The sequence below is a fragment of the Salmo salar genome, chromosome 19 (assembly GCF_965601325.2).
Source record: "Salmo salar chromosome 19, fSalSal1, whole genome shotgun sequence".
Lineage (NCBI taxonomy): Eukaryota > Metazoa > Chordata > Actinopteri > Salmoniformes > Salmonidae > Salmo > Salmo salar.
This window is the reverse complement of record NC_138309.1, coordinates 37,128,264-37,155,119: the sequence shown is the minus strand read 5'-3', so window position 1 is coordinate 37,155,119 and position 26,856 is coordinate 37,128,264. Positions and strand designations below refer to the sequence as shown.

Genomic DNA, 26,856 nt, shown 5'->3' with positions numbered 1-26,856 from the left:
GATAGAAGCAAACAGTGCTCACCAACAGTACATATAGTGACAGAACCAAACAGTGCTCACCAACAATACATATAGAGATAGAACCAAACAGTATATATAGTAATAGAACCAAACAGTGCTCACCAACAGTGTATATAGTGATAGAACCAAAGAGTGCTCACCAACAGTATATATAGTGATAGAACCAAACAGTGCTCACCAATAGTATATATAATGATAGAACCAAACAGTGCTCACCAACAGTATATATAATGATAGAACCAAACAGTGCTCACCAACAGTATATATAATGATAGAACCAAACAGTGCTCACCAGTGCTCACCAACAGTATATATAATGATAGAACCAAACAGTGCTCACCAACAGTATATATAGTGATAGAACCAAACAGTGCTCACCAACAGTATATATAATGATAGAACCAAACAGTGCTCACCAACAGTATATATAATGATAGAACCAAACAGTCCTCACCACTGCTCACCAACAGTATATATAGTGACAGAACCAAACAGTTCTCACCAACAGTATATATAGTGACAGAACCAAACAGTGCTCAACAACAGTATATATAGTGACAGAACAAACAGTGCTCACCAACAATATATATAGTGATAGAAGCAAACAGTGCTCACCAACAGTATATATAGTGATACATAGAACCAAACAGTGCTCACCAACAGTATATACAATGATAGAACCAAACAGTGCTCACCAACAGTTTATATTATTATAGATAGAACCAAACAGTGCTCACCAACAGCATATATAGTGATAGAAACAAACAGTGCTCGTCAACAGTATATATAATGATAGCACCAACCAGTGCTCACCAACAGTAAATATAATGATAGAACCAACCAGTGCTCACCAACAGTAAATATAATGATAGAATCAAACAGTGCTCACCAACAGTATATATTATGATAGAACCAAACAGTGCTCACCAACAGTATATATAGTGATAGAACCAAACAGTGCTCACCAACAGTAAATATAATGATAGAACCAAACAGTGCTCACCAACAGTATATATGATGATTTATAGAACCAAACAGTGCTCACCAACAGAATATATAGTGATCGAAGCAAACAGTGCTCACCAACAGTACATATAGTGACAGAACCAAACAGTGCTCACCAACAGTATATATAATGATAGAACCAAACAGTCCTCACCACTGCTCACCAACAGTATATATAGTGACAGAACCAAACAGTTCTCACCAACAGTATATATAGTGACAGAACCAAACAGTGCTCACCAACAGTATATATAGTGACAGAACCAAACAGTTCTCACCAACAGTATATATAGTGACAGAACAAACAGTGCTCACCAACAATATATATAGTGATAGAAGCAAACAGTGCTCACCAACAGTATATATAGCGATACATAGAACCAAACAGTGCTCACCAACAGTATATACAATGATAGAACCAAACAGTGCTCACCAACAGTTTATATTATTATAGATAGAACCAAACAGTGCTCACCAACAGCATATATAGTGATAGAACCAAACAGTGCTCGCCAACAGTATATATAGTGATAGAACCAAACAGTGCTCACCAACAGTATATATAACGATAGAACCAAACAGTGCTCACCAACAGTATATATAGTGATAGAACCAAACAGTGCTCACCAACAGTATATATAATGATAGAACCAAACAGTGCTCACCAACAGTATATATAATGATAGAACCAAACAGTGCTCACCAACAGTTTATATAGTGACAGAACCAAACAGTGCTCACCAACAGTATATATAATGATAGAACCAAACATTGCTCACCACTGCTCACCAACAGTATATATAGTGATAGAACCAAACAGTGCTCACCAACAGAATATATAGTGATCGAAGCAAACAGTGCTCACCAACAGTACATATAGTGACAGAACCAAACAGTGCTCACCAACAGTATATATAATGATAGAACCAAACAGTCCTCACCACTGCTCACCAACAGTATATATAGTGACAGAACCAAACAGTTCTCACCAACAGTATATATAGTGACAGAACCAAACAGTGCTCACCAACAGTATATATAGTGACAGAACCAAACAGTTCTCACCAACAGTATATATAGTGACAGAACAAACAGTGCTCACCAACAATATATATAGTGATAGAAGCAAACAGTGCTCACCAACAGTATATATAGCGATACATAGAACCAAACAGTGCTCACCAACAGTATATACAATGATAGAACCAAACAGTGCTCACCAACAGTTTATATTATTATAGATAGAACCAAACAGTGCTCACCAACAGCATATATAGTGATAGAACCAAACAGTGCTCGCCAACAGTATATATAGTGATAGAACCAAACAGTGCTCACCAACAGTATATATAACGATAGAACCAAACAGTGCTCACCAACAGTATATATAGTGATAGAACCAAACAGTGCTCACCAACAGTATATATAATGATAGAACCAAACAGTGCTCACCAACAGTATATATAATGATAGAACCAAACAGTGCTCACCAACAGTTTATATAGTGACAGAACCAAACAGTGCTCACCAACAGTATATATAATGATAGAACCAAACATTGCTCACCACTGCTCACCAACAGTATATATAGTGATAGAACCAAACAGTGCTCACCAACAGTATAAATTATGACAGAACCAAACAGTGCTCACCAACAGTATATATAATGATAGAACCAAACAGTGCTCACCAACAGTATATATAATGATAGAACCAAACAGTGCTCACCAACAGTATATATAGTGATAGAACCAAACAGTGCTGACCAACAGTACATATAATGATAGAACCAAACAGTGCTCACCAACAGTAAATATAATGATAGAACCAAACAGTGCTCACCAACAGTATATATTATGATAGATAGAACCAAACAGTGCTCACCAACAGAATATATAGTGATAGAAGCAAACAGTGCTCACCAACAGTACATATAGTGACAGAACCAAACAGTGCTCACCAACAATATATATAGTGATAGAACCAAACAGTATATATAGTAATAGAACCAAACAGTGCTCACCAACAGTGTATATAGTGATAGAACCAAACAGTGCTCACCAACAGTATATATAGTGATAGAACCAAACAGTGCTCACCAATAGTATATATAATGATAGAACCAAACAGTGCTCACCAACAGTATATATAATGATAGAACCAAACAGTGCTCACCAACAGTATATATAGTGATAGAACCAAACAGTGCTCACCAACAGTATATATAATGATAGAACCAAACAGTGCTCACCAACATTATATATAATGATAGAACAAAAAAGTGCTCACCAACAGTATATATAGTGACAGGACCAAACAGTGCTCACCAACAGTATATATAATGATAGAACCAAACAGTCCTCACCACTGCTCACCAACAGTATATATAGTGACAGAACCAAACAGTTCTCACCAACAGTATATATAGTGACAGAACCAAACAGTGCTCACCAACAGTATATATAGTGACAGAACCAAACAGTTCTCACCAACAGTATATATAGTGACAGAACAAACAGTGCTCACCAACAATATATATAGTGATAGAAGCAAACAGTGCTCACCAACAGTATATATAGTGATACATAGAACCAAACAGTGCTCACCAACAGTATATATAGTGATAGAAGCAAACAGTGCTCACCAACAGTACATATAGTGACAGAACCAAACAGTGCTCACCAACAATACATATAGAGATAGAACCAAACAGTATATATAGTAATAGAACCAAACAGTGCTCACCAACAGTGTATATAGTGATAGAACCAAAGAGTGCTCACCAACAGTATATATAGTGATAGAACCAAACAGTGCTCACCAATAGTATATATAATGATAGAACCAAACAGTGCTCACCAACAGTATATATAATGATAGAACCAAACAGTGCTCACCAACAGTATATATAATGATAGAACCAAACAGTGCTCACCAGTGCTCACCAACAGTATATATAATGATAGAACCAAACAGTGCTCACCAACAGTATATATAGTGATAGAACCAAACAGTGCTCACCAACAGTATATATAATGATAGAACCAAACAGTGCTCACCAACAGTATATATAATGATAGAACCAAACAGTCCTCACCACTGCTCACCAACAGTATATATAGTGACAGAACCAAACAGTTCTCACCAACAGTATATATAGTGACAGAACCAAACAGTGCTCAACAACAGTATATATAGTGACAGAACAAACAGTGCTCACCAACAATATATATAGTGATAGAAGCAAACAGTGCTCACCAACAGTATATATAGTGATACATAGAACCAAACAGTGCTCACCAACAGTATATACAATGATAGAACCAAACAGTGCTCACCAACAGTTTATATTATTATAGATAGAACCAAACAGTGCTCACCAACAGCATATATAGTGATAGAAACAAACAGTGCTCGTCAACAGTATATATAATGATAGCACCAACCAGTGCTCACCAACAGTAAATATAATGATAGAACCAACCAGTGCTCACCAACAGTAAATATAATGATAGAATCAAACAGTGCTCACCAACAGTATATATTATGATAGAACCAAACAGTGCTCACCAACAGTATATATAGTGATAGAACCAAACAGTGCTCACCAACAGTAAATATAATGATAGAACCAAACAGTGCTCACCAACAGTATATATGATGATAGATAGAACCAAACAGTGCTCACCAACAGAATATATAGTGATCGAAGCAAACAGTGCTCACCAACAGTACATATAGTGACAGAACCAAACAGTGCTCACCAACAGTATATATAATGATAGAACCAAACAGTCCTCACCACTGCTCACCAACAGTATATATAGTGACAGAACCAAACAGTTCTCACCAACAGTATATATAGTGACAGAACCAAACAGTGCACACCAACAGTATATATAGTGACAGAACCAAACAGTTCTCACCAACAGTATATATAGTGACAGAACAAACAGTGCTCACCAACAATATATATAGTGATAGAAGCAAACAGTGCTCACCAACAGTATATATAGCGATACATAGAACCAAACAGTGCTCACCAACAGTATATACAATGATAGAACCAAACAGTGCTCACCAACAGTTTATATTATTATAGATAGAACCAAACAGTGCTCACCAACAGCATATATAGTGATAGAACCAAACAGTGCTCGCCAACAGTATATATAGTGATAGAACCAAACAGTGCTCACCAACAGTATATATAACGATAGAACCAAACAGTGCTCACCAACAGTATATATAGTGATAGAACCAAACAGTGCTCACCAACAGTATATATAATGATAGAACCAAAGAGTGCTCACCAACAGTATATATAATGATAGAACCAAACAGTGCTCACCAACAGTTTATATAATGACAGAACCAAACAGTGCTCACCAACAGTATATATAATGATAGAACCAAACATTGCTCACCACTGCTCACCAACAGTATATATAGTGATAGAACCAAACAGTGCTCACCAACAGTATAAATTATGACAGAACCAAACAGTGCTCACCAACAGTATATATAATGATAGAACCAAACAGTGCTCACCAACAGTATATATAATGATAGAACCAAACAGTGCTCACCAACAGTATATATAGTGATAGAACCAAACAGTGCTCACCAACAGTACATATAATGATAGAACCAAACAGTGCTCACCAACAGTAAATATAATGATAGAACCAAACAGTGCTCACCAACAGTATATATTATGATAGATAGAACCAAACAGTGCTCACCAACAGAATATATAGTGATAGAAGCAAACAGTGCTCACCAACAGTACATATAGTGACAGAACCAAACAGTGCTCACCAACAATATATATAGTGATAGAACCAAACAGTATATATAGTAATAGAACCAAACAGTGCTCACCAACAGTGTATATAGTGATAGAACCAAACAGTGCTCACCAACAGTATATATAGTGATAGAACCAAACAGTGCTCACCAATAGTATATATAATGATAGAACCAAACAGTGCTCACCAACAGTATATATAATGATAGAACCAAACAGTGCTCACCAACAGTATATATAGTGATAGAACCAAACAGTGCTCACCAACAGTATATATAATGATAGAACCAAACAGTGCTCACCAACATTATATATAATGATAGAACAAAAAAGTGCTCACCAACAGTATATATAGTGACAGGACCAAACAGTGCTCACCAACAGTATATATAATGATAGAACCAAACAGTCCTCACCACTGCTCAACAACAGTATATATAGTGACAGAACCAAACAGTTCTCACCAACAGTATATATAGTGACAGAACCAAACAGTGCTCAACAACAGTATATATAGTGATAGAACCAAACAGTTCTCACCAATAGTATATATAATGATAGAACCAAACAGTGTTCACCAACAATATATATATAATGATGGAACCAAACAGTGCTCACCAACAGTATATATAATGATAGAACCAAACAGTGCTCACCAACAGTATATATAGTGATAGAACCAAACAGTGCTCAACAACAGTATATATAGTGACAGAACCAAACAGTGCTCACCAACAGTATATATAGTGATAGAACCAAACAGTGCTCACCAACAGTATATATAATGATAGAACCAACCAGTGCTCACCAACAGTAAATATAATGATAGAACCAACCAGTGCTCACCAACAGTAAATATAATGATAGAACCAAACAGTGCTCACCAACAGTATATATTATGATAGATAGAACCAAACAGTGCTCACCAACAGTATATATAGTGATAGAACCAAACAGTGCTCACCAAAAGTACATATAGTGACAGAACCAAACAGTGCTCACCAACAATATATATATAGTGATAGAACCAAACAGTGCTCACCAACAGTATATATTATGATAGATAGAACCAAACAGTGCTCACCAACAGTACATATAGTGACAGAACCAAACAGTGCTCACCAACAATATATATAGTGATAGAACCAAACAGTATATATAGTAATAGAACCAAACAGTGCTCAACAACAGTATATATAGTGATAGAACCAAACAGTTCTCACCAATAGTATATATAATGATAGAACCAAACAGTGTTCACCAACAATATATATATAATGATGGAACCAAACAGTGCTCACCAACAGTATATATAATGATAGAACCAAACAGTGCTCACCAACAGTATATATAGTAATAGAACCAAACAGTGTTCACCAACAGTGTATATATAATGATAGAACCAAACAGTGGTCACCAGTGCTCACCAACAGTATATATAATGATAGAACCAAACATTGCTCACCAGTGCTCACCAACAGTATATATAGTGATAGAACCAAACAGTGCTCACCAACAGTATATATAGTGACAGAACTAAACAGTTCTCACCAACAGTATATATAGTGACAGAAACAAACAGTGCTCACCAACAATATATATAGTGATAGAAGCAAACAGTGCTCACCAACAGTATATATAGTGATACATAGAACCAAACAGTGCTCACCAGCAGTATATATAGTAATAGAACCAAACAGTGCTCACCAACAGTATATATAGTGATAGAAACAAACAGTGCTCACCGACAATATATATGGTGATAGAAGCATAAAGTGCTCACCAGTGCTCACCAACAGTATATATAGTGACAGAACCAAACAGTGCTCACCAACAGTATATATAGTGATAGAACCAAACAGTGCTCACCAACAGTATATATAATGATAGAACCAACCAGTGCTCACCAACAGTAAATATAATGATAGAACCAACCAGTGCTCACCAACAGTAAATATAATGATAGAACCAAACAGTGCTCACCAACAGTATATATTATGATAGATAGAACCAAACAGTGCTCACCAACAGTATATATAGTGATAGAACCAAACAGTGCTCACCAACAGTACATATAGTGACAGAACCAAACAGTGCTCACCAACAATATATATATATAGTGATACAACCAAACAGTGCTCACCAATAGTATATATAATGATAGAACCAAAGAGTGCTCACCAACAGTATATATAATGATAGAACCAAACAGTGCTCACCAACAGTATATATAGTGATAGAACCAAATAGTGCTCACCAACAGTATATATAATGATAGAACCAAACAGTGCTCACCAACAGTATATATAGTAATAGAACCAAACAGTGCTCACCAATAGTATATATAATGATAGAACCAAACAGTGCTCACCAGTGCTCACCAACAGTATATATAATGATAGAACCAAACAGTGCTCACCAGTGCTCACCAACAGTATATATAGTGATAGAACCAAACAGTGCTCACCAACAGTATATATAGTGATAGAAATAAACAGTGCTCACCAACAATATATATAGTGATAGAAGCAAACAGTGCTCACCAGTGCTCACCAACAGTATATATAGTGACAGAACCAAACAGTGCTCACCAACAGTATATATAGTGACAGAACCAAACAGTGCTCACCAATAGTATATATAGTGACAGAACCAAACAGTGCTCACCTACAGTATATATAGTGATAGAAACAAACAGTGCTCACCAACAATATATATAGTGATAGAAGCAAACAGTGCTCACCAACAGTATATATAGTGATACATAGAACCAAACAGTGCTCACCAACAGTATATATATAGTAATAGAACCAAACAGTGCTCACCAACAGTATATATAGTGATAGAAACAAACAGTGCTCACCAACAATATATATAGTGATAGAAGCAAACAGTGCTCACCAACACTATATATTATGATAGATAGAACCAAACAGTGCTCACCAACAGTATATATAATGATAGAACCAAACAGTGCTCACCAACAGTATATATAGTGACAGAACCAAACAGTATATATAGTGATAAAGTAAAGTACAAATAAAAAGACAGAGAAAAACGATGATAGAACCAACCAGTGCTCACCAACTGTAAATATAATGATAGAACCAACCAGTGCTCACCAACAGTAAATGTAATGATAGAACCAAACAGTGCTCACCAACAGTATATATTATGATAGATAGAACCAAACAGTGCTCACCAACAGTACATATAGTGACAGAACAAGACAGTGCTCACCAACAATATATATAGTGATAGAACCAAACAGTATATATAGTAATAGAACCAAACAGTGCTCACCAACAGTGTATATAGTGATAGAACCAAACAGTGCTCACCAACAGTATATATAGTGATAGAACCAAACAGTGCTCACCAATAGTATATATAATGATAGAACCAAACAGTGCTCACCAACAGTATATATAATGATAGAACCAAACAGTGCTCACCAACAGTATATATAGTGATAGAACCAAACAGTGCTCACCAACAGTATATATAATGATAGAACCAAACAGTGCTCACCAACAGTATATATAATGATAGAACCAAACAGTGCTCACCAGTGCTCACCAACAGTATATATAATGATAGAACCAAACAGTGCTCACCAACAGTAGATATAGTGACATAACCAAAGAGTGCTCACCAACAGTATATATAGTGATAGAAACAAACAGTGCTCACCAACAATATATATAGTGATAGAAGCAAACAGTGCTCACCAACAGTATATATAGTAATAGAACCAAACAGTGCTCACCAACAGTATATATCGTGATAGAAACAAACAGTGCTCACCAACAATATATATAGTGATAGAAGCAAACAGTGCTCACCAGTGCTCACCAACACTATATATAGTGATAGAACCAAACAGTGCTCACCAACAGTATATATATTGACAGAACCAAACAGTGCTCACCAACAGTATATATAGTGACAGAACCAAATAGTGCTCACCAACAGTATATATAGTGATAGAAACAAACAGTGCTCACCAACAATATATATAGTGATAGAAGCAAACAGTGCTCACCAACAGTATATATAGTGATACATAGAACCAATCAGTGCTCACCAACAGTATATATAGTGATAGAAACAAACAGTGCTCACCAACAATATATATAGTGATAGAAGCAAACAGTGCTCACCAACAGTATATATTATGATAGATAGAACCAAACAGTGCTCACCAACAGTATATATAATGATAGAACCAAACAGTGCTCACCAACAGTATATATAGTGACAGAACCAAACAGTATATATAGTGATAAAGTAAAGTACAAATAAAAAGACAGAGAAAAACACTTGACTCACCAACAGTGTATATACTGCAGTCAGTCAGCTTGTTGATGGAAGCTTCCTGGTACACTCCATCAGGGTTCTTCACCTCTACTACAGCACCAACCTGACAGACCAGACATACTGCTGTTAACATTCAATACTGGCTGACATTTATCTGGCTACGGTGACTAAGTCCTCATCACTTCATGTAGACATGAAAAGATGCATTTATAATGAAGAGTATAAGACAACAGTAGTGGCCTGAGGCTGGGCTGGCCGGTCTCGTACCTTCAGAGGGCCTTGGATGCTGTCATCATGGACCTCTGCTGTGGTCAGGTCTGGTTTAAAGGTCACCTGAAGAGGAAGAAAAGGGAGGAAGAGGAGGTTAGAGAGTTAGTAATGTCAGTAAACAAACAATTCACGCCCTCATCTGACCTCCTGCTCCTACCTCATCAAACAAACTCAAAACCTGACAGATAGTCAAGACGTCGTTGTCTCTCCAGGACTGGGACGGGCGAGATGAGACGTGAGAGACAGCCCAAGCTGCTTTCACACTGTGAATCAATACGCTTGGCTTTCTACTTCAGAGCACTTTAGTGAGAGAGTGCCAGAGCACCCGAAAAATGTATGAATTTCCAAATGGCATGTTATGCCTTTTGTTATAACAGGTGTCAGTTAACGTCGACTAAAAACGGAATCCAAATTGTTGCCAGTAAACAGTGACGATCATAACCACCGTCTTGATAACTGTGTAAAAAGCTCTGCAGGGGACAATACTATGCTCAGAGCCAGCTGTTACCTGATTTGTGTCTGGAAACGAGCTAGTGAGATATACAGTACCAGTCAAAAGTGTGGACACACCTATTCCTTCAAGGGTTTTTCTATATTTTTACTATTTTCTACATTGTAGAATAATAGTGAAGACATCCAAACAATGAAATAACACATATGGAATCATGTAGTTAACAAAATAAATGTTCAACAAATCAAAATATATTTTATATTTGAGAATCTTCAAAGTAGCCACGCTTTGCATTGATGACAGCTGTGCACACTATTGGCATTCTCTCAAACAGCTTCATCTGGAATACTTTTCCATCAGCCTTGGAGTTCCCACATATGCTGAGCACTTGTTGGCTGATTTTCCTTCACTCTAAGGTCCAATTCATCCCAAACCAACCAATTGGGTTGAGGTTGGGTGATTGTGGAGGCCAGGTCATCTGATGCAGCACTCCATCACTCTCCTTCTTGGTCAAATGTCCCTTACACAGCCTGGAGGTGTGTTGGGTCATTGTCCTGTTGAAAGCCAAATGATAGTGGGACTAAGCGCAAACCAGATGGGATGGCGTATCGCTGCAGAAAGCTGTGGAGGCCATGCTGGTTAAGTCTGCCTTGAATTCTAAATAAATCATTCACTGACAGTGCTGGGGTGGCAGCGTAACATAATGGTTAGAGCTTTGGACCAGTAACCGAAAGGTTGCAAGATCGAATCCCCGAGCTGACAAGGTAAAAATCTGTCGTTCTGCCCCTGAACAAGGCAGTTAACCCACTGTTCCTAGGCCGTCATTGAAAATAAGAATTTGTTCTTAACTGACTTGCCTAGTTAAAAAAATATAACATTTTTTATTAAAAATAAGCACCATCACACCTTCTCCTCCATGCTTCACGGTGGGAACCACACGTGGAGATCATCCGTTCACCTACTCTGCATCTCACAAAGACACGGCAGTTGGAACCAAAAATCTCAAATTCGGACTCATCGGACCAAAAGATATTTCCACCGGTCTAATGTCCATTGCTTGTGTTTCTTGGCCCAAGCAAGTCTCTTCTTCTTATTGTTGTCCTTTAGTAGTGGTTTCTTTACAGCAATTCAACTATGAAGGCCTGATTCACACAGTCTCCTCTGAAAAGTTGATTTTGAGATATTACTTGAACTTCTCCTCTGCAGCAGAGGTAACTCTGGGTCTTCCTTTCCTGTGGCGGTCCTCATGGGAGCCAGTTTCATCATAGTGCTTGATGGTTTTTGCAGACTGCACTTGAAGAATCTTTCAAAGTCCTTGAAACTTTCCGCATTGACTGACCTTCATGTCTTAAAGTAATGATGGGCTGTCGTTTCTCTTTGCTTATTTGAGCTGTTCTTGCCATAATATGGACTTGGTCTTTTACCAAATAGGGCTATCTTCTGTATACCACCCCTACCTTGTCACAACACAACTGATTGTCTCAAATGCATTAGGTAGGAAAGAAATTCTACATTGTTGAAAATAGTAAAAAATTAAGAAAAACCCTGGAATGAGTGTCCAAACTTTTGACTGGTACTGTATATACATATTTTGAAATATATTTTCCTTTATTCTTTTCCACTAACCCTACCCCCCCTAACTGGAGTAAACTAATGAACAATAACACTTAGGATTCTACTTCCAGCTTAAACATACTATATACATTTTAAGGACACAGTATATTTTACATGAGTTATCTTGTTGGTATTAGTCCCACCCTTCAGCTCCACTAAACCCCTCCCATCTATCTCTTAACACCATCCATATTGGATTTCTATTTGCCATATATTTTCAACTGTGATGTGATGTTTTACAAAAGTTCTGAACCTTTCTATTCTCATAGTTTCTACAGATTGTAAACTAAAGATTAACATTTTTGCTAAAAGTATTATTATATTATTGATTGATTGACTATGACTTTTCAAATCACCCAGTATTGCTATCTGCATGGTTAGCTTCAGGTAAATGTTGCAATTCTTCAGCCATTCCTGGACCTGTGACCAAAAGCAAGCTACATATGGACAGTACCAATATAAATGATCTAATGACTCTGCTTCCTCACAGCAAAATCTGCAGAGCTGGGAAGATTGTATCCCCCATATTTATAACATTCTATTGGTTGCAAGAATTTTGTATAATAATTCAATTGAAAAATTCTACGCTTTGAAACCAGTGTCGTTTTGCAAATCAATTCACAAACCAAGTGCCATGGAATCGGTACATCGAAAATCTCTTCCCAACAATTTTTCTCTTTATATGTATCAGCGGTCAATGTTTTGGTCCTTAAATTAAACTGGTGTATAAACTCAGCAACAAAAACCCCTCCCTTTTTCAGGACCCTGTCTTTCAAAGATAATTCGTAAAATCCAAATAACTTCACAGATCTTCAGGACACTAAAGAGGCCTTTCTACTGACTCTGAAAAACACCAAAAGAAAGATGCCCAGGGTCCCTGCTCATCTGCGTGAACATACTTTAGGCATGATGCAAGGAGGCATGAGGACTGCAGATGTGGCCAGGGCAATACATTTCAATGTCCATACTGTGAGATGCCTAAGACAGCGCTACAGGGAGACAGGACGGACAGCTGATCGTCCTCGCAGTGGCAGACCACGTGTAACAACACCTGCAGAGGATCCGTACATTCGAACATCACACCTGCGGGACAGGTACAGGATGCAACAACAACTGCCCAAGTTACAATAGGAACGCACAATCCCTCTATCACTGCTCAGACTGTCCGCAATAGACTGAGAGAGGCTGGACTGAGGGCTTGTAGGCCTGCGGTAAGGCAGGTCCTCACCAGACATCACCGGCAACAACGTCGTCTATGGGCACAGACCCACCGTCGCTGGAACAGACAGGACTGGCAAAAAATGCTCATCACTGACGAGTCGTGGTTGTGTCTCACCAGGGGTGATGGTCGGATTTGCGTTTATTGTCGAAGGAATGAGCGTTACACCGAGGCCTGTACTCTGGAGTGGGATCGATTTGGAGGTGGAGGGTCCGTCATGGTCTGGGATGGTGTGTCACAGCATCATCGGACTGAGCTTGTTGTCATTGCAGGCAATCTCAACGCTGTGTGATAAAGGGGAGACATCGTCCACCTTCACCTGGTACCCTTCCTGCAGGCTCATCCTGACATGACCCTCCAGCATGACAATGCCACCAGCCATACTGCTCGTTCTGTGCGTGATTTCCTGCAAGACAGGAATGTCAGTGTTCTGCCATGGCCAGCGAAGAGCCCGGATCTCAATCCCACTGAGCACGTCTTGGACCTGTTGGATCAGAGGGTGAGGGCTAGGGCCATTCTCCCCAGAAATGTCCAGGAACTTGCAGGTGCCTTGGTGGAAGAGTGGGGTAACATCTCACAGCAAGAACTGGCAAATCTGGTGCAGTCCATGAGGAGGAGATGCACTGCAGTAATTAATGCAGCTGGTGGCCACACCAGATACTGACTGTTACTTTTGATTTTGACCCCCCTCCAACCTTTGTTCAGGGACGCATTCCATTTCATGTCTGTGGAACTTGTTCAGTTTATGTCTCAGTTGTTGAATCTTACGTTTATACAAATATTTACTTAACATTAATCAGTTCCTTGGTTAAAACAGCTACGACTTGAACAACAGTTTAATAGATCATTATATTGTATATTACCAACAGAAACTACCACTAGGGCCAGACTCAGACTCAGGCACAATAACAGTGTTGAACAGTTACCTTGGCCTTGACCAGTCTCTTGGCAGTCTTAATTTTGGCCTCACAGAAAGCACCTCTGTACTTGGCGCTGACATCCGTGCCCACTGTCAGGTAGGGCGGCTCCTCCGGAGTCTGAACGGAGAGAGAGGGAGGGAGGGAGGGGACACGGAGTGGAAGGGAGTCAATAATGCCATACAGATTAGTAGAAAAGAACAAGAGATTCAAATGAGGACAGAGCAGTGACAGAGGAGGAGGCAGTGAGTGAATAATACCACAGATACAGTACATGATGACTATCTTAACACTTGTACCAAGAAACAAACATTCTCATTTGTCTTGAATTACCAGTACTAACAGCCAATGGCTACTTTATTGATGTACTTCATTATAGCCATCTACAGAGTCTGCAGGCTTCATTATAGCCATCTACAGAGTCAGCAGGCTTCATTATAGCCATCTACAGTCTAGAGAGTCAGCGGGCTTCATTATAGCCATCTACAGAGTCAGCAAGCTTCATTACAGCCATCTACAGTCTACAGAGTCAGCAGGCTTCATTATAGCCATCTACAGAGTCAGCAGGCTTCATTATAGCCATCTACAGGGTCAGCAGGCTTTATTATAGACGTCTACAGAGTCAGCAGGCTTCATTATAGCCATCTACAGTCTACAGAGTCAACAGGCTTCATTATAGCCATCTACAGTCTACAGAGTCAACAGGCTTCATTATAGCCGTCTACAGAGTCAGCAGGCTTCATTATAGCCATCTACAGGGTCAGCAGGCTTTATTATAGCCGTCTACAGAGTCAGCAGACTTCATTATAGCCATCTACAGAGTCTGCAGGCTTCATTATAGCCATCTACAGTCTACAGAGTCAACAGGCTTCATTATAGCCGTCTACAGAGTCAGCAGGTTTCATTATAGCCATCAACAGAGTCAGCAGGCTTCATTATAGCCATATACAGTGTACAGAGTCAGCAAGCTTCATTATAGCCATCTACAGTCTACAGAGTCAGCAGGCTTCATTATAGCCATCTAAAGGGTCAGCAGGATTCATTATAGCCATCTACAGAGTCAGCAGGCTTCATTATAGCCATCTATAGAGTCAGCAGGCTTCAATATAGCCATATACAGTGTACAGAGTCAGCAAGCTTCATTATAACAATCTACAGTCTACAGAGTCAGCAGGCTTCATTATAGCCATCTACAGGGTCAGCAGGATTCATTATAGCCATCTACAGAGTCAGCAGGCTTCATTATAGCCATCTACAGGGTCAGTAGGCTTTATTACAGGCATCTACAGTCTACAGAGTCAGCAGGCTTCATTATAGCCATCTACAGTCTACAGAGTCAACAGGCTTCATTATAGCCGTCTACAGAGTCAGCAGGCTTCATTATAGCCATCTACAGTCTACAGAGTCAGCAGGCTTCATTATAGCCATCTACAGAGTCAGCAGACTTCATTATAGCCATCTGCAGAGTATGCAGGCTTCATTATAACCATCTACAGTCTACAGAGTCAACAGGCTTCATTATGCCATCTACAGAGTCAGCAGGCTTCATTACAGCCATCTACAAAGTCTGCAGGCTTCATTTTAGCCATCTACAGTCTACAGAGTCAGCAGACTTCATTATAGCCATCTACAGTCTACAGAGTCAACAGGCTTCATTATAGCCGTCAACAGAGTCAGCAGGCTTCATTATAGCCATCTACAGAGTTGGCAGGCTTCCTATAGCCATCTACAGTCTACAGAGTCAGCAGGCTTCATAATAGCCATCTACAGTCTAGAGAGTCAGCAGGCTTCATTATAGCCATCTACAGTCTACAGAGTCATCAGACTTCATTATAGCCATCTACAGTATATAGAGTCAGCAGGCTTCATTATAGCCATCTACAGTCTACAGAGTCAGCAGTCTTCATTATAGCCATCTACAGTCTACAGGGTCAGCAGGATTCATTATAGCCATCTACAGTCTACAGGGTCAGCAGGCTTCATTACAGCCATCTACAGAGTCAGCAGGCTTAATTATAGCCATCTACAGAGTCAGCAGGCTTCATTATAGCCATGTAAAGTCTACAGAGTCAGCAGGCTTCATAATAGCCATCTACAGTCTAGAGAGTCAGCAGGCTTCATTACAGCCATCTACAGAGTCAGCAGGCTTAATTATAGCCATCTACAGAGTCAGCAGGCTTCATTATAGCCATCTACAGTCTACAGAGTCAGCAGGCTTCATTATAGCCATCTATAGAGTCAGCAGGCTTCATTATAGCCATCTAAAGAGTCAGCAGGCTTCATTATAGCCATCTACAGTCTACAGAGTCAGCAGGCTTCATTATAGCCATCTACAGAGTCAGCAGGCTTCATTATAGCCATCTACAGAGTCAGCAAGCTTCATTGTAGCCATCTTCAGAGTCAGCAGGCTTCATTATAGCCATCTACAGAGTCAGCAGGCTTCATTATAGCCATCTTCAGAGTCAGCAGGCTTCATTATAGCCATCTACAGAGTCAGCAGGCTTCATTATAGCCATCTAAAGAGTCAGCAGGCTTCATTATAGCCATATACAGAGTCAGCAGGATTCATTATAGACATCGACAGTCTACAGAGTCAGCAGGATTCATTATAGAAATCTACAGTCTACAGAGTCAGCAGGCTCCATTATAGCAATCTACAGAGTCAGCAGGCTTCATTGTAGCCATGTACAGTCTACAGAGTCAACAGGCTTCATTATAGCCGTCTACAGAGTCAGCAGGCTTCATTATAGCCATCTACAGTCTACAGAGTCAACAGGCTTCATTAGAGCCATCTACAGAGTCAGCAGGCTTCATTATAGCCATCTACAGGGTCAGCAGGCTTTATTATAGCCGTCTACAGAGTCAGCAGACTTCATTATAGCCATCTACAGAGTCTGCAGGCTTCATTATAGCCATCTACAGTCTACAGAGTCAACAAGCTTCATTATAGCCTTCTACAGAGTCAGCAGGTTTCATTATAGCCATCAACAGAGTCAGCAGGCTTCATTATAGCCATCTACAGTCTACAGAGTCAGCGAGCTTCAGTATAGCAATCTAAAGGGTCAGCAGGATTCGTTATAGCCATCTACAGAGTCAGCAGGCTTCATTATAGCCATCTATAGAGTCAGCAGGCTTCAATATAGCCATATACAGTGTACAGAGTCAGCAAGCTTCATTATAACAATCTACAGTCTACAGAGTCAGCAGGCTTCATTATAGCCATCTACAGGGTCAGCAGGATTCATTATAGCCATCTACAGAGTCAGCAGGCTTCATTATAGCCATCTACAGGGTCAGTAGGCTTTATTACAGGCATCTACAGTCTACAGAGTCAGCAGGCTTCATTATAGCCATCTACAGTCTACAGAGTCAACAGGCTTCATTATAGCCGTCTACAGAGTCAGCAGGCTTCATTATAGCCATCTACAGTCTACAGAGTCAGCAGGCTTCATTATAGCCATCTACAGAGTCAGCAGACTTCATTATAGCCATCTGCAGAGTATGCAGGCTTCATTATAACCATCTACAGTCTACAGAGTCAACAGGCTTCATTATGCCATCTACAGAGTCAGCAGGCTTCATTACAGCCATCTACAAAGTCTGCAGGCTTCATTTTAGCCATCTACAGTCTACAGAGTCAACAGGCTTCATTATAGCCATCTACAGAGTCAGCAGACTTCATTATAGCCATCTACAGTCTACAGAGTCAACAGGCTTCATTATAGCCGTCAACAGAGTCAGCAGGCTTCATTATAGCCATCTACAGAGTTGGCAGGCTTCCTATAGCCATCTACAGTCTACAGAGTCAGCAGGCTTCATAATAGCCATCTACAGTCTAGAGAGTCAGCAGGCTTCATTATAGCCATCTACAGTCTACAGTCATCAGACTTCATTATAGCCATCTACAGTATATAGAGTCAGCAGGCTTCATTATAGCCATCTACAGTCTACAGAGTCAGCAGTCTTCATTATAGCCATCTACAGTCTACAGGGTCAGCAGGATTCATTATAGCCATCTACAGTCTACAGGGTCAGCAGGCTTCATTACAGCCATCTACAGAGTCAGCAGGCTTAATTATAGCCATCTACAGAGTCAGCAGGCTTCATTATAGCCATGTAAAGTCTACAGAGTCAGCAGGCTTCATAATAGCCATCTACAGTCTAGAGAGTCAGCAGGCTTCATTACAGCCATCTACAGAGTCAGCAGGCTTAATTATAGCCATCTACAGAGTCAGCAGGCTTCATTATAGCCATGTAAAGTCTACAGAGTCAGCAGGCTTCATTATAGCCATCTACAGTCTACAGAGTCAGCAGGCTTCATTATAGCCATCTATAGAGTCAGCAGGCTTCATTATAGCCATCTACAGTCTACAGAGTCAGCAGGATTCATTATTGCCATCTACAGAGTCAGCAGGATTTATTATAGCCATCTACAGTCTACAGAGTCAGCAGGCTTCATTATAGCCATCTACAGAGTCAGCAGGCTTCATTATAGCCATCTACAGAGTCAGCAGGCTTCATTATAGCCATCTACAGAGTCAGCAGGCTTCATTATAGCCATCTACAGAGTCAGCAGGCTTCATTATAGCCATCTACAGAGTCAGCAGGCTTCATTATAGCCATCTACAGAGTCAGCAGGCTTCATTATAGCCATATACAGAGTCAGCAGGATTCATTATAGCCATCGACAGTCTACAGAGTAAGCAGGCTTCATTATAGCCATCTGCAGAGTATGCAGGCTTCATTATAGCCATCTACAGTCTACAGAGTCAACAGGCTTCATTATGCCATCTACAGAGTCAGCAGGCTTCATTATAGCCATCTACAGAGTCTGCAGGCTTCATTATAGCCATCTACAGTCTACAGAGTCAGCAGGCTTCATTATAGCCATATACAGAGTCAGCAGGATTCATTATAGCCATCGACAGTCTACAGAGTAAGCAGGCTTCATTATAGCCATCTGCAGAGTATGCAGGCTTCATTATAGCCATCTACAGTCTACAGAGTCAACAGGCTTCATTATGCCATCTACAGAGTCAGCAGGCTTCATTATAGCCATCTAAAGTCTACAGAGTCAGCAGGATTCATTACAGCCATCTACAGTCTAGAGAGTCAGCAGGCTTCTTATAGCCATCTACAGTCTACAGAGTCATCAGACTTCATTATAGCCATCTACAGTATATAGAGTCAGCAGGCTTCATTATAGCCATCTACAGTCTACAGAGTCAACAGGCTTCATTATAGCCATCTACAGAGTCAGCAGGCTTCATTATAGCCATCTACAGTCTACAGAATCAGCAGGCTTCATTATAGCCATCTACAGTCTACAGGGTCAGCAGGATTCATTATAGCCATCTACAGTCTACAGGGTCAGCAGGCTTCATTATAGCCATCTACAGTCTACAGGGTCAGCAGGCTTCATTACAGCCATCTACAGAGTCAGCAGGCGTCATTATAGCCATCTACAGAGTCAGCAGGCTTCATTATAGCGATCTACAGTGTACAGAGTAAGCAGGCTTCATTATAGCCATCTACAGTCGACAGAGTCAGCAGGCTTCATTATAGCCATCTATAGATTCAGCAGGCTTCATTATAGCCATCTACAGTCTACAGAGTCAGCAGGATTCATTATAGCCATCTACAGAGTCAGCAGGATTTATTATAGCCATCTACAGTCTACAGAGTCAGCAGGCTTCATAATAGCCATCTACAGGGTCAGCAGGCTTCATTATAGCCATCTACAGAGTCAGCAGGCTTCATTGTAGCCATATAGAGTGTACAGAGTCAGCAAGCTTCATTATAGCCATCTACAGTCTACAGAGTCAGCAGGCTTCATTATAGCGATCTACAGGTTCAGCAGGATTCATTATAGCCATCTACAGAGTCAGCAGGCTTCATTACAGCCATATACAGAGTCTGCAGGCTTCATTTTAGCCATCTACAGTCTACAGAGTCAACAGGCTTCATTATAGCCATCTACAGAGTCAGCAGACTTCATTATAGCCATCTACAGTCTACAGAGTCAACAGGCTTCATTATAGCCGTCAACAGAGTCAGCAGGCTTCATTATAGCCATCTACAGAGTTGGCAGGCTTCCTATAGCCATCTACAGTCTCCAGAGTCAGCAGGCTTCATAATAGCCATCTACAGTCTAGAGAGTCAGCAGGCTTCATTATAGCCATCTACATTCTACAGAGTCATCAGACTTCATTATAGCCATCTACAGTATATAGAGTCAGCAGGCTTCATTATAGCCATCTACAGTCTACAGAGTCAGCAGTCTTCATTATAGCCATCTACAGTCTACAGGGTCAGCAGGACTCATTATAGCCATCTACAGTCTACAGGGTCAGCAGGCTTCATTACAGCCATCTACAGAGTCAGCAGGCTTAATTATAGCCATCTACAGAGTCAGCAGGCTTCATTATAGCCATGTAAAGTCTACAGAGTCAGCAGGCTTCATTATAGCCATCTACAGTCTACAGAGTCAGCAGGCTTCATTATAGCCATCTACAAAGTCAGCAGGCTTCATTATAGCCACCTACAGAGTCAGCAGGCTTCATTGTAGCCATCTTCAGAGTCAGCAGGCTTCATTATAGCCATCTACAGAGTCAGCAGGCTTCATTATAGCCATCTACAGAGTCAGCAGGCTTCATTATAGCCATCTACAGAGTCAGCAGGCTTCATTATAGCCATATACAGAGTCAGCAGGATTCATTATAGCCATCGACAGTCTACAGAGTCAGCAGGATTCATTATAGCCATCTACAGAGTCAGCAGGCTTCATTGTAGCCATGTACAGTCTACAGAGTCAACAGGCTTCATTATAGCTGTCTACAGAGTCAGCAGGCTTCATTATAGCCATCTACAGAGTCAGCAGGCTTCATTATAGCCATCTACAGTCTACAGAGTCAGCAGGCTTCATTGTAGCCATCTACAGTCTAGAGAGTCAGCAGGCTTCATTATAGCCATCTACGGTCTACAGAGTCATTAGACTTTATTATAGCCATCTACAGTATATATAGTCAGCAGGCTTCATTATAGCCATCTACAGTCTACAGAGTCAACAGGCTTCATTATAGCCGTCTACAGAGTCAGCAGGCTTCATTATAGCCATCTACAGTCTACAGAGTCAGCAGACTTCATTATAGCCATCTGCAGAGTATGCAGGCTTCATTATAACCATCTACAGTCTACAGAGTCAACAGGCTTCATTATGCCATCTACAGAGTCAGCAGGCTTCATTACAGCCATCTACAAAGTCTGCAGGCTTCATTTTAGCCATCTACAGTCTACAGAGTCAACAGGCTTCATTATAGCCATCTACAGAGTCAGCAGACTTCATTATAGCCATCTACAGTCTACAGAGTCAACAGGCTTCATTATAGCCGTCAACAGAGTCAGCAGGCTTCATTATAGCCATCTACAGAGTTGGCAGGCTTCCTATAGCCATCTACAGTCTACAGAGTCAGCAGGCTTCATAATAGCCATCTACAGTCTAGAGAGTCAGCAGGCTTCATTATAGCCATCTACAGTCTACAGTGTCATCAGACTTCATTATAGCCATCTACAGTATATAGAGTCAGCAGGCTTCATTATAGCCATCTACAGTCTACAGATTCAGCAGTCTTCATTATAGCCATCTACAGTCTACAGGGTCAGCAGGATTCATTATAGCCATCTACAGTCTACAGGGTCAGCAGGCTTCATTACAGCCATCTACAGAGTCAGCAGGCTTAATTATAGCCATCTACAGAGTCAGCAGGCTTCATTATAGCCATGTAAAGTCTACAGAGTCAGCAGGCTTCATAATAGCCATCTACAGTCTAGAGAGTCAGCAGGCTTCATTACAGCCATCTACAGAGTCAGCAGGCTTAATTATAGCCATCTACAGAGTCAGCAGGCTTCATTATAGCCATGTAAAGTCTACAGAGTCAGCAGGCTTCATTATAGCCATCTACAGTCTACAGAGTCAGCAGGCTTCATTATAGCCATCTATAGAGTCAGCAGGCTTCATTATAGCCATCTAAAGAGTCAGCAGGCTTCATTATAGCCATCTACAGTCTACAGAGTCAGCAGGCTTCATTATAGCCATCTACAGAGTCAGCAGGCTTCATTATAGCCATCTACAGAGTCAGCAAGCTTCATTGTAGCCATCTTCAGAGTCAGCAGGCTTCATTATAGCCATCTACAGAGTCAGCAGGCTTCATTATAGCCATCTACAGAGTCAGCAAGCTTCATTGTAGCCATCTTCAGAGTCAGCAGGCTTCATTATAGCCATCTACAGAGTCAGCAGGCTTCATTATAGCCATCTAAAGAGTCAGCAGGCTTCATTATAGCCATATACAGAGTCAGCAGGATTCATTATAGACATCGACAGTCTACAGAGTCAGCAGGATTCATTATAGAAATCTACAGTCTACAGAGTCAGCAGGCTCCATTATAGCAATCTACAGAGTCAGCAGGCTTCATTGTAGCCATGTACAGTCTACAGAGTCAACAGGCTTCATTATAGCCGTCTACAGAGTCAGCAGGCTTCATTATAGCCATCTACAGTCTACAGAGTCAACAGGCTTCATTAGAGCCGTCTACAGAGTCAGCAGGCTTCATTATAGCCATCTACAGAGTCAGCAGGTTTCATTATAGCCATCAACAGAGTCAGCAGGCTTCATTATAGCCATATACAGTGTACAGAGTCAGCAAGCTTCATTATAGCCATCTACAGTCTACAGAGTCAGCGAGCTTCAGTATAGCAATCTAAAGGGTCAGCAGGATTCGTTATAGCCATCTACAGAGTCAGCAGGCTTCATTATAGCCATCTATAGAGTCAGCAGGCTTCAATATAGCCATATACAGTGTACAGAGTCAGCAAGCTTCATTATAACAATCTACAGTCTACAGAGTCAGCAGGCTTCATTATAGCCATCTACAGGGTCAGCAGGATTCATTATAGCCATCTACAGAGTCAGCAGGCTTCATTATAGCCATCTACAGGGTCAGTAGGCTTTATTACAGGCATCTACAGTCTACAGAGTCAGCAGGCTTCATTACAGCCATCTACAGAGTCAGCAGGCTTAATTATAGCCATCTACAGAGTCAGCAGGCTTCATTATAGCCATGTAAAGTCTACAGAGTCAGCAGGCTTCATAATAGCCATCTACAGTCTAGAGAGTCAGCAGGCTTCATTACAGCCATCTACAGAGTCAGCAGGCTTAATTATAGCCATCTACAGAGTCAGCAGGCTTCATTATAGCCATGTAAAGTCTACAGAGTAAGCAGGCTTCATTATAGCCATCTACAGTCTACAGAGTCAGCAGGCTTCATTATAGCCATCTATAGAGTCAGCAGGCTTCATTATAGCCATCTACAGTCTACAGAGTCAGCAGGATTCATTATTGCCATCTACAGAGTCACCAGGATTCATTATAGCCATCTACAGTCTACAGAGTCAGCAGGCTTCATTATAGCCATCTACAGAGTCAGCAGGCTTCATTATAGCCATCTACAGAGTCAGCAGGCTTCATTATAGCCATCTACAGAGTCAGCAGGCTTCATTATAGCCATCTACAGTCTACAGAGTCAGCAGGCTTCATAATATCCATCTATAGAGTCAGCAGGCTTCATTATAGCCATATACAGTGTACAGAGTCAGCAAGCTTCATTATAGCCATCTTCAGTCTACAGAGTCAGCAGGCTTCATTATAGCCATCTACAGGGTCAGCAGGATTCATTATAGCCATCTACAGAGTCAGCAGGCTTCATTACAGCCATCTACAGAGTCAGCAGACTTCATTATAGCCATCTACAGTCTACAGAATCAACAGGCTTCATTATAGCCGTCAACAGAGTCAGCAGGCTTCATTATAGCCATCTACAGAGTTGGCAGGCTTCGTATAGCCATCTACAGTCTACAGAGTCAGCAGGCTTCATAATAGCCATCTACAGTCTAGAGAGTCAGCAGGCTTCATTATAGCCATGTACAGTCTACAGAGTCAGCAGGCTTCATTATAGCCATCGACAGTCTACAGAGTCAGCAGGATTCATTTTAGCCATCTACAGTCTACAGAGTCAGCAGGCTCCATTATAGCCATCTACAGAGTCAGCAGGCTTCATTGAAGCCATGTACAGTCTACAGAGTCAACAGGCTTCATTATAGCCGTCTACAGAGTCAGCAGACTTCATTATAGCCATCTACAGTCTACAGAGTCAACAGGATTCATTATAGCCATCTACAGAGTCAGCAGGCTTCATTATAGCCGTCAACAGAGTCAGCAGGCTTCATTATAGCCATCTACAGAGTTGGCAGGCTTCATTGAAGCCATGTACAGTCTACAGAGTCAACAGGCTTCATTATAGCCGTCAACAGAGTCAGGAGGCTTCATTATAGCCATCTACAGAGTTGGCAGGCTTCGTATAGCCATCTACAGTCTACAGAGTCAGCAGGCTTCATAATAGCCATCTACAGTCTAGAGAGTCAGCAGGCTTCATTATAGCCATGTACAGTCTACAGAGTCAGCAGGCTTCATTATAGCCATCGACAGTCTACAGAGTCAGCAGGATTCATTTTAGCCATCTACAGTCTACAGAGTCAGCAGGCTCCATTATAGCCATCTACAGAGTCAGCAGGCTTCATTGAAGCCATGTACAGTCTACAGAGTCAACAGGCTTCATTATAGCCGTCTACAGAGTCAGCAGACTTCATTATAGCCATCTACAGTCTACAGAGTCAACAGGCTTCATTATAGCCGTCAACAGAGTCAGCAGGCTTCATTATAGCCATCTACAGAGTCAGCAGGCTTCATTGTAGCCATGTACAGTCTACAGAGTCAACAGGCTTCATTATAGCCGTCAACAGAGTCAGCAGGCTTCATTATAGCCATCTACAGAGTCAGCAGGCTTCATTATAGCCATCTACAGTCTACAGAGTCAGCAGGCTTCATAATAGCCATCTATAGAGTCAGCAGGCTTCATTATAGCCATATACAGTGTACACGGTCAGCAAGCTTCATTATAGCCATCTACAGTCTACAGAGTCAGCAGGCTTCATTATAGCCATCTACAGGGTCAGCAGGATTCATTATAGCCATCTACAGAGTCAGCAGGCTTCATTATAGCCATCTACAGTCTACAGAGTCAACAGGCTTCATTATGCCATCTACAGAGTCAGCAGGCTTCATTATAGCCATCTAAAGTCTACAGAGTCAGCAGGCTTCATTATAGCCATCTACAGTCTAGAGAGTCAGCAGGCTTCTTATAGCCATCTACAGTCTACAGAGTCATCAGACTTCATTATAGCCATCTACAGTATATAGAGTCAGCAGGCTTCATTATAGCCATCTACAGTCTACAGAGTCAACAGGCTTCATTATAGCCATCTACAGAGTCAGCAGGCTTCATTATAGCCATCTACAGTCTACAGAATCAGCAGGCTTCATTATAGCCATCTACAGTCTACAGGGTCAGCAGGATTCATTATAGCCATCTACAGTCTACAGGGTCAGCAGGCTTCATTATAGCCATCTACAGTCTACAGGGTCAGCAGGCTTCATTACAGCCATCTACAGAGTCAGCAGGCGTCATTATAGCCATCTACAGAGTCAGCAGGCTTCATTATAGCGATCTACAGTGTACAGAGTAAGCAGGCTTCATTATAGCCATCTACAGTCGACAGAGTCAGCAGGCTTCATTATAGCCATCTATAGATTCAGCAGGCTTCATTATAGCCATCTACAGTCTACAGAGTCAGCAGGATTCATTATAGCCATCTACAGAGTCAGCAGGATTTATTATAGCCATCTACAGTCTACAGAGTCAGCAGGCTTCATAATAGCCATCTACAGGGTCAGCAGGCTTCATTATAGCCATCTACAGAGTCAGCAGGCTTCATTGTAGCCATATAGAGTGTACAGAGTCAGCAAGCTTCATTATAGCCATCTACAGTCTACAGAGTCAGCAGGCTTCATTATAGCGATCTACAGGTTCAGCAGGATTCATTATAGCATCTACAGAGTCAGCAGGCTTCATTACAGCCATATACAGAGTCTGCAGGCTTCATTTTAGCCATCTACAGTCTACAGAGTCAACAGGCTTCATTATAGCCATCTACAGAGTCAGCAGACTTCATTATAGCCATCTACAGTCTACAGAGTCAACAGGCTTCATTATAGCCGTCAACAGAGTCAGCAGGCTTCATTATAGCCATCTACAGAGTTGGCAGGCTTCCTATAGC

At 40.9% G+C, this 26,856-nt stretch overlaps 1 protein-coding gene across 3 annotated transcripts in view; it reads right to left on the bottom strand.

The window, feature by feature from the left end:
* arid4b (AT-rich interaction domain 4B) overlaps positions 1-26,856 on the bottom strand; it is a 240,505-nt gene that overhangs the window by 158,805 nt on the left and 54,844 nt on the right. For all 3 annotated transcript variants that reach the window (XM_045702251.2, XM_045702252.2, XM_045702253.2), the window contains exons 3-5: positions 14,637-14,747; positions 10,424-10,489; positions 10,169-10,259 (exon numbers count right to left, since the gene is read on the bottom strand). In XM_045702251.2, coding sequence (XP_045558207.1) covers positions 10,169-10,259; positions 10,424-10,489; positions 14,637-14,747 — 268 coding nt within the window. The remainder of the gene's footprint in view (positions 1-10,168; positions 10,260-10,423; positions 10,490-14,636; positions 14,748-26,856) is intronic.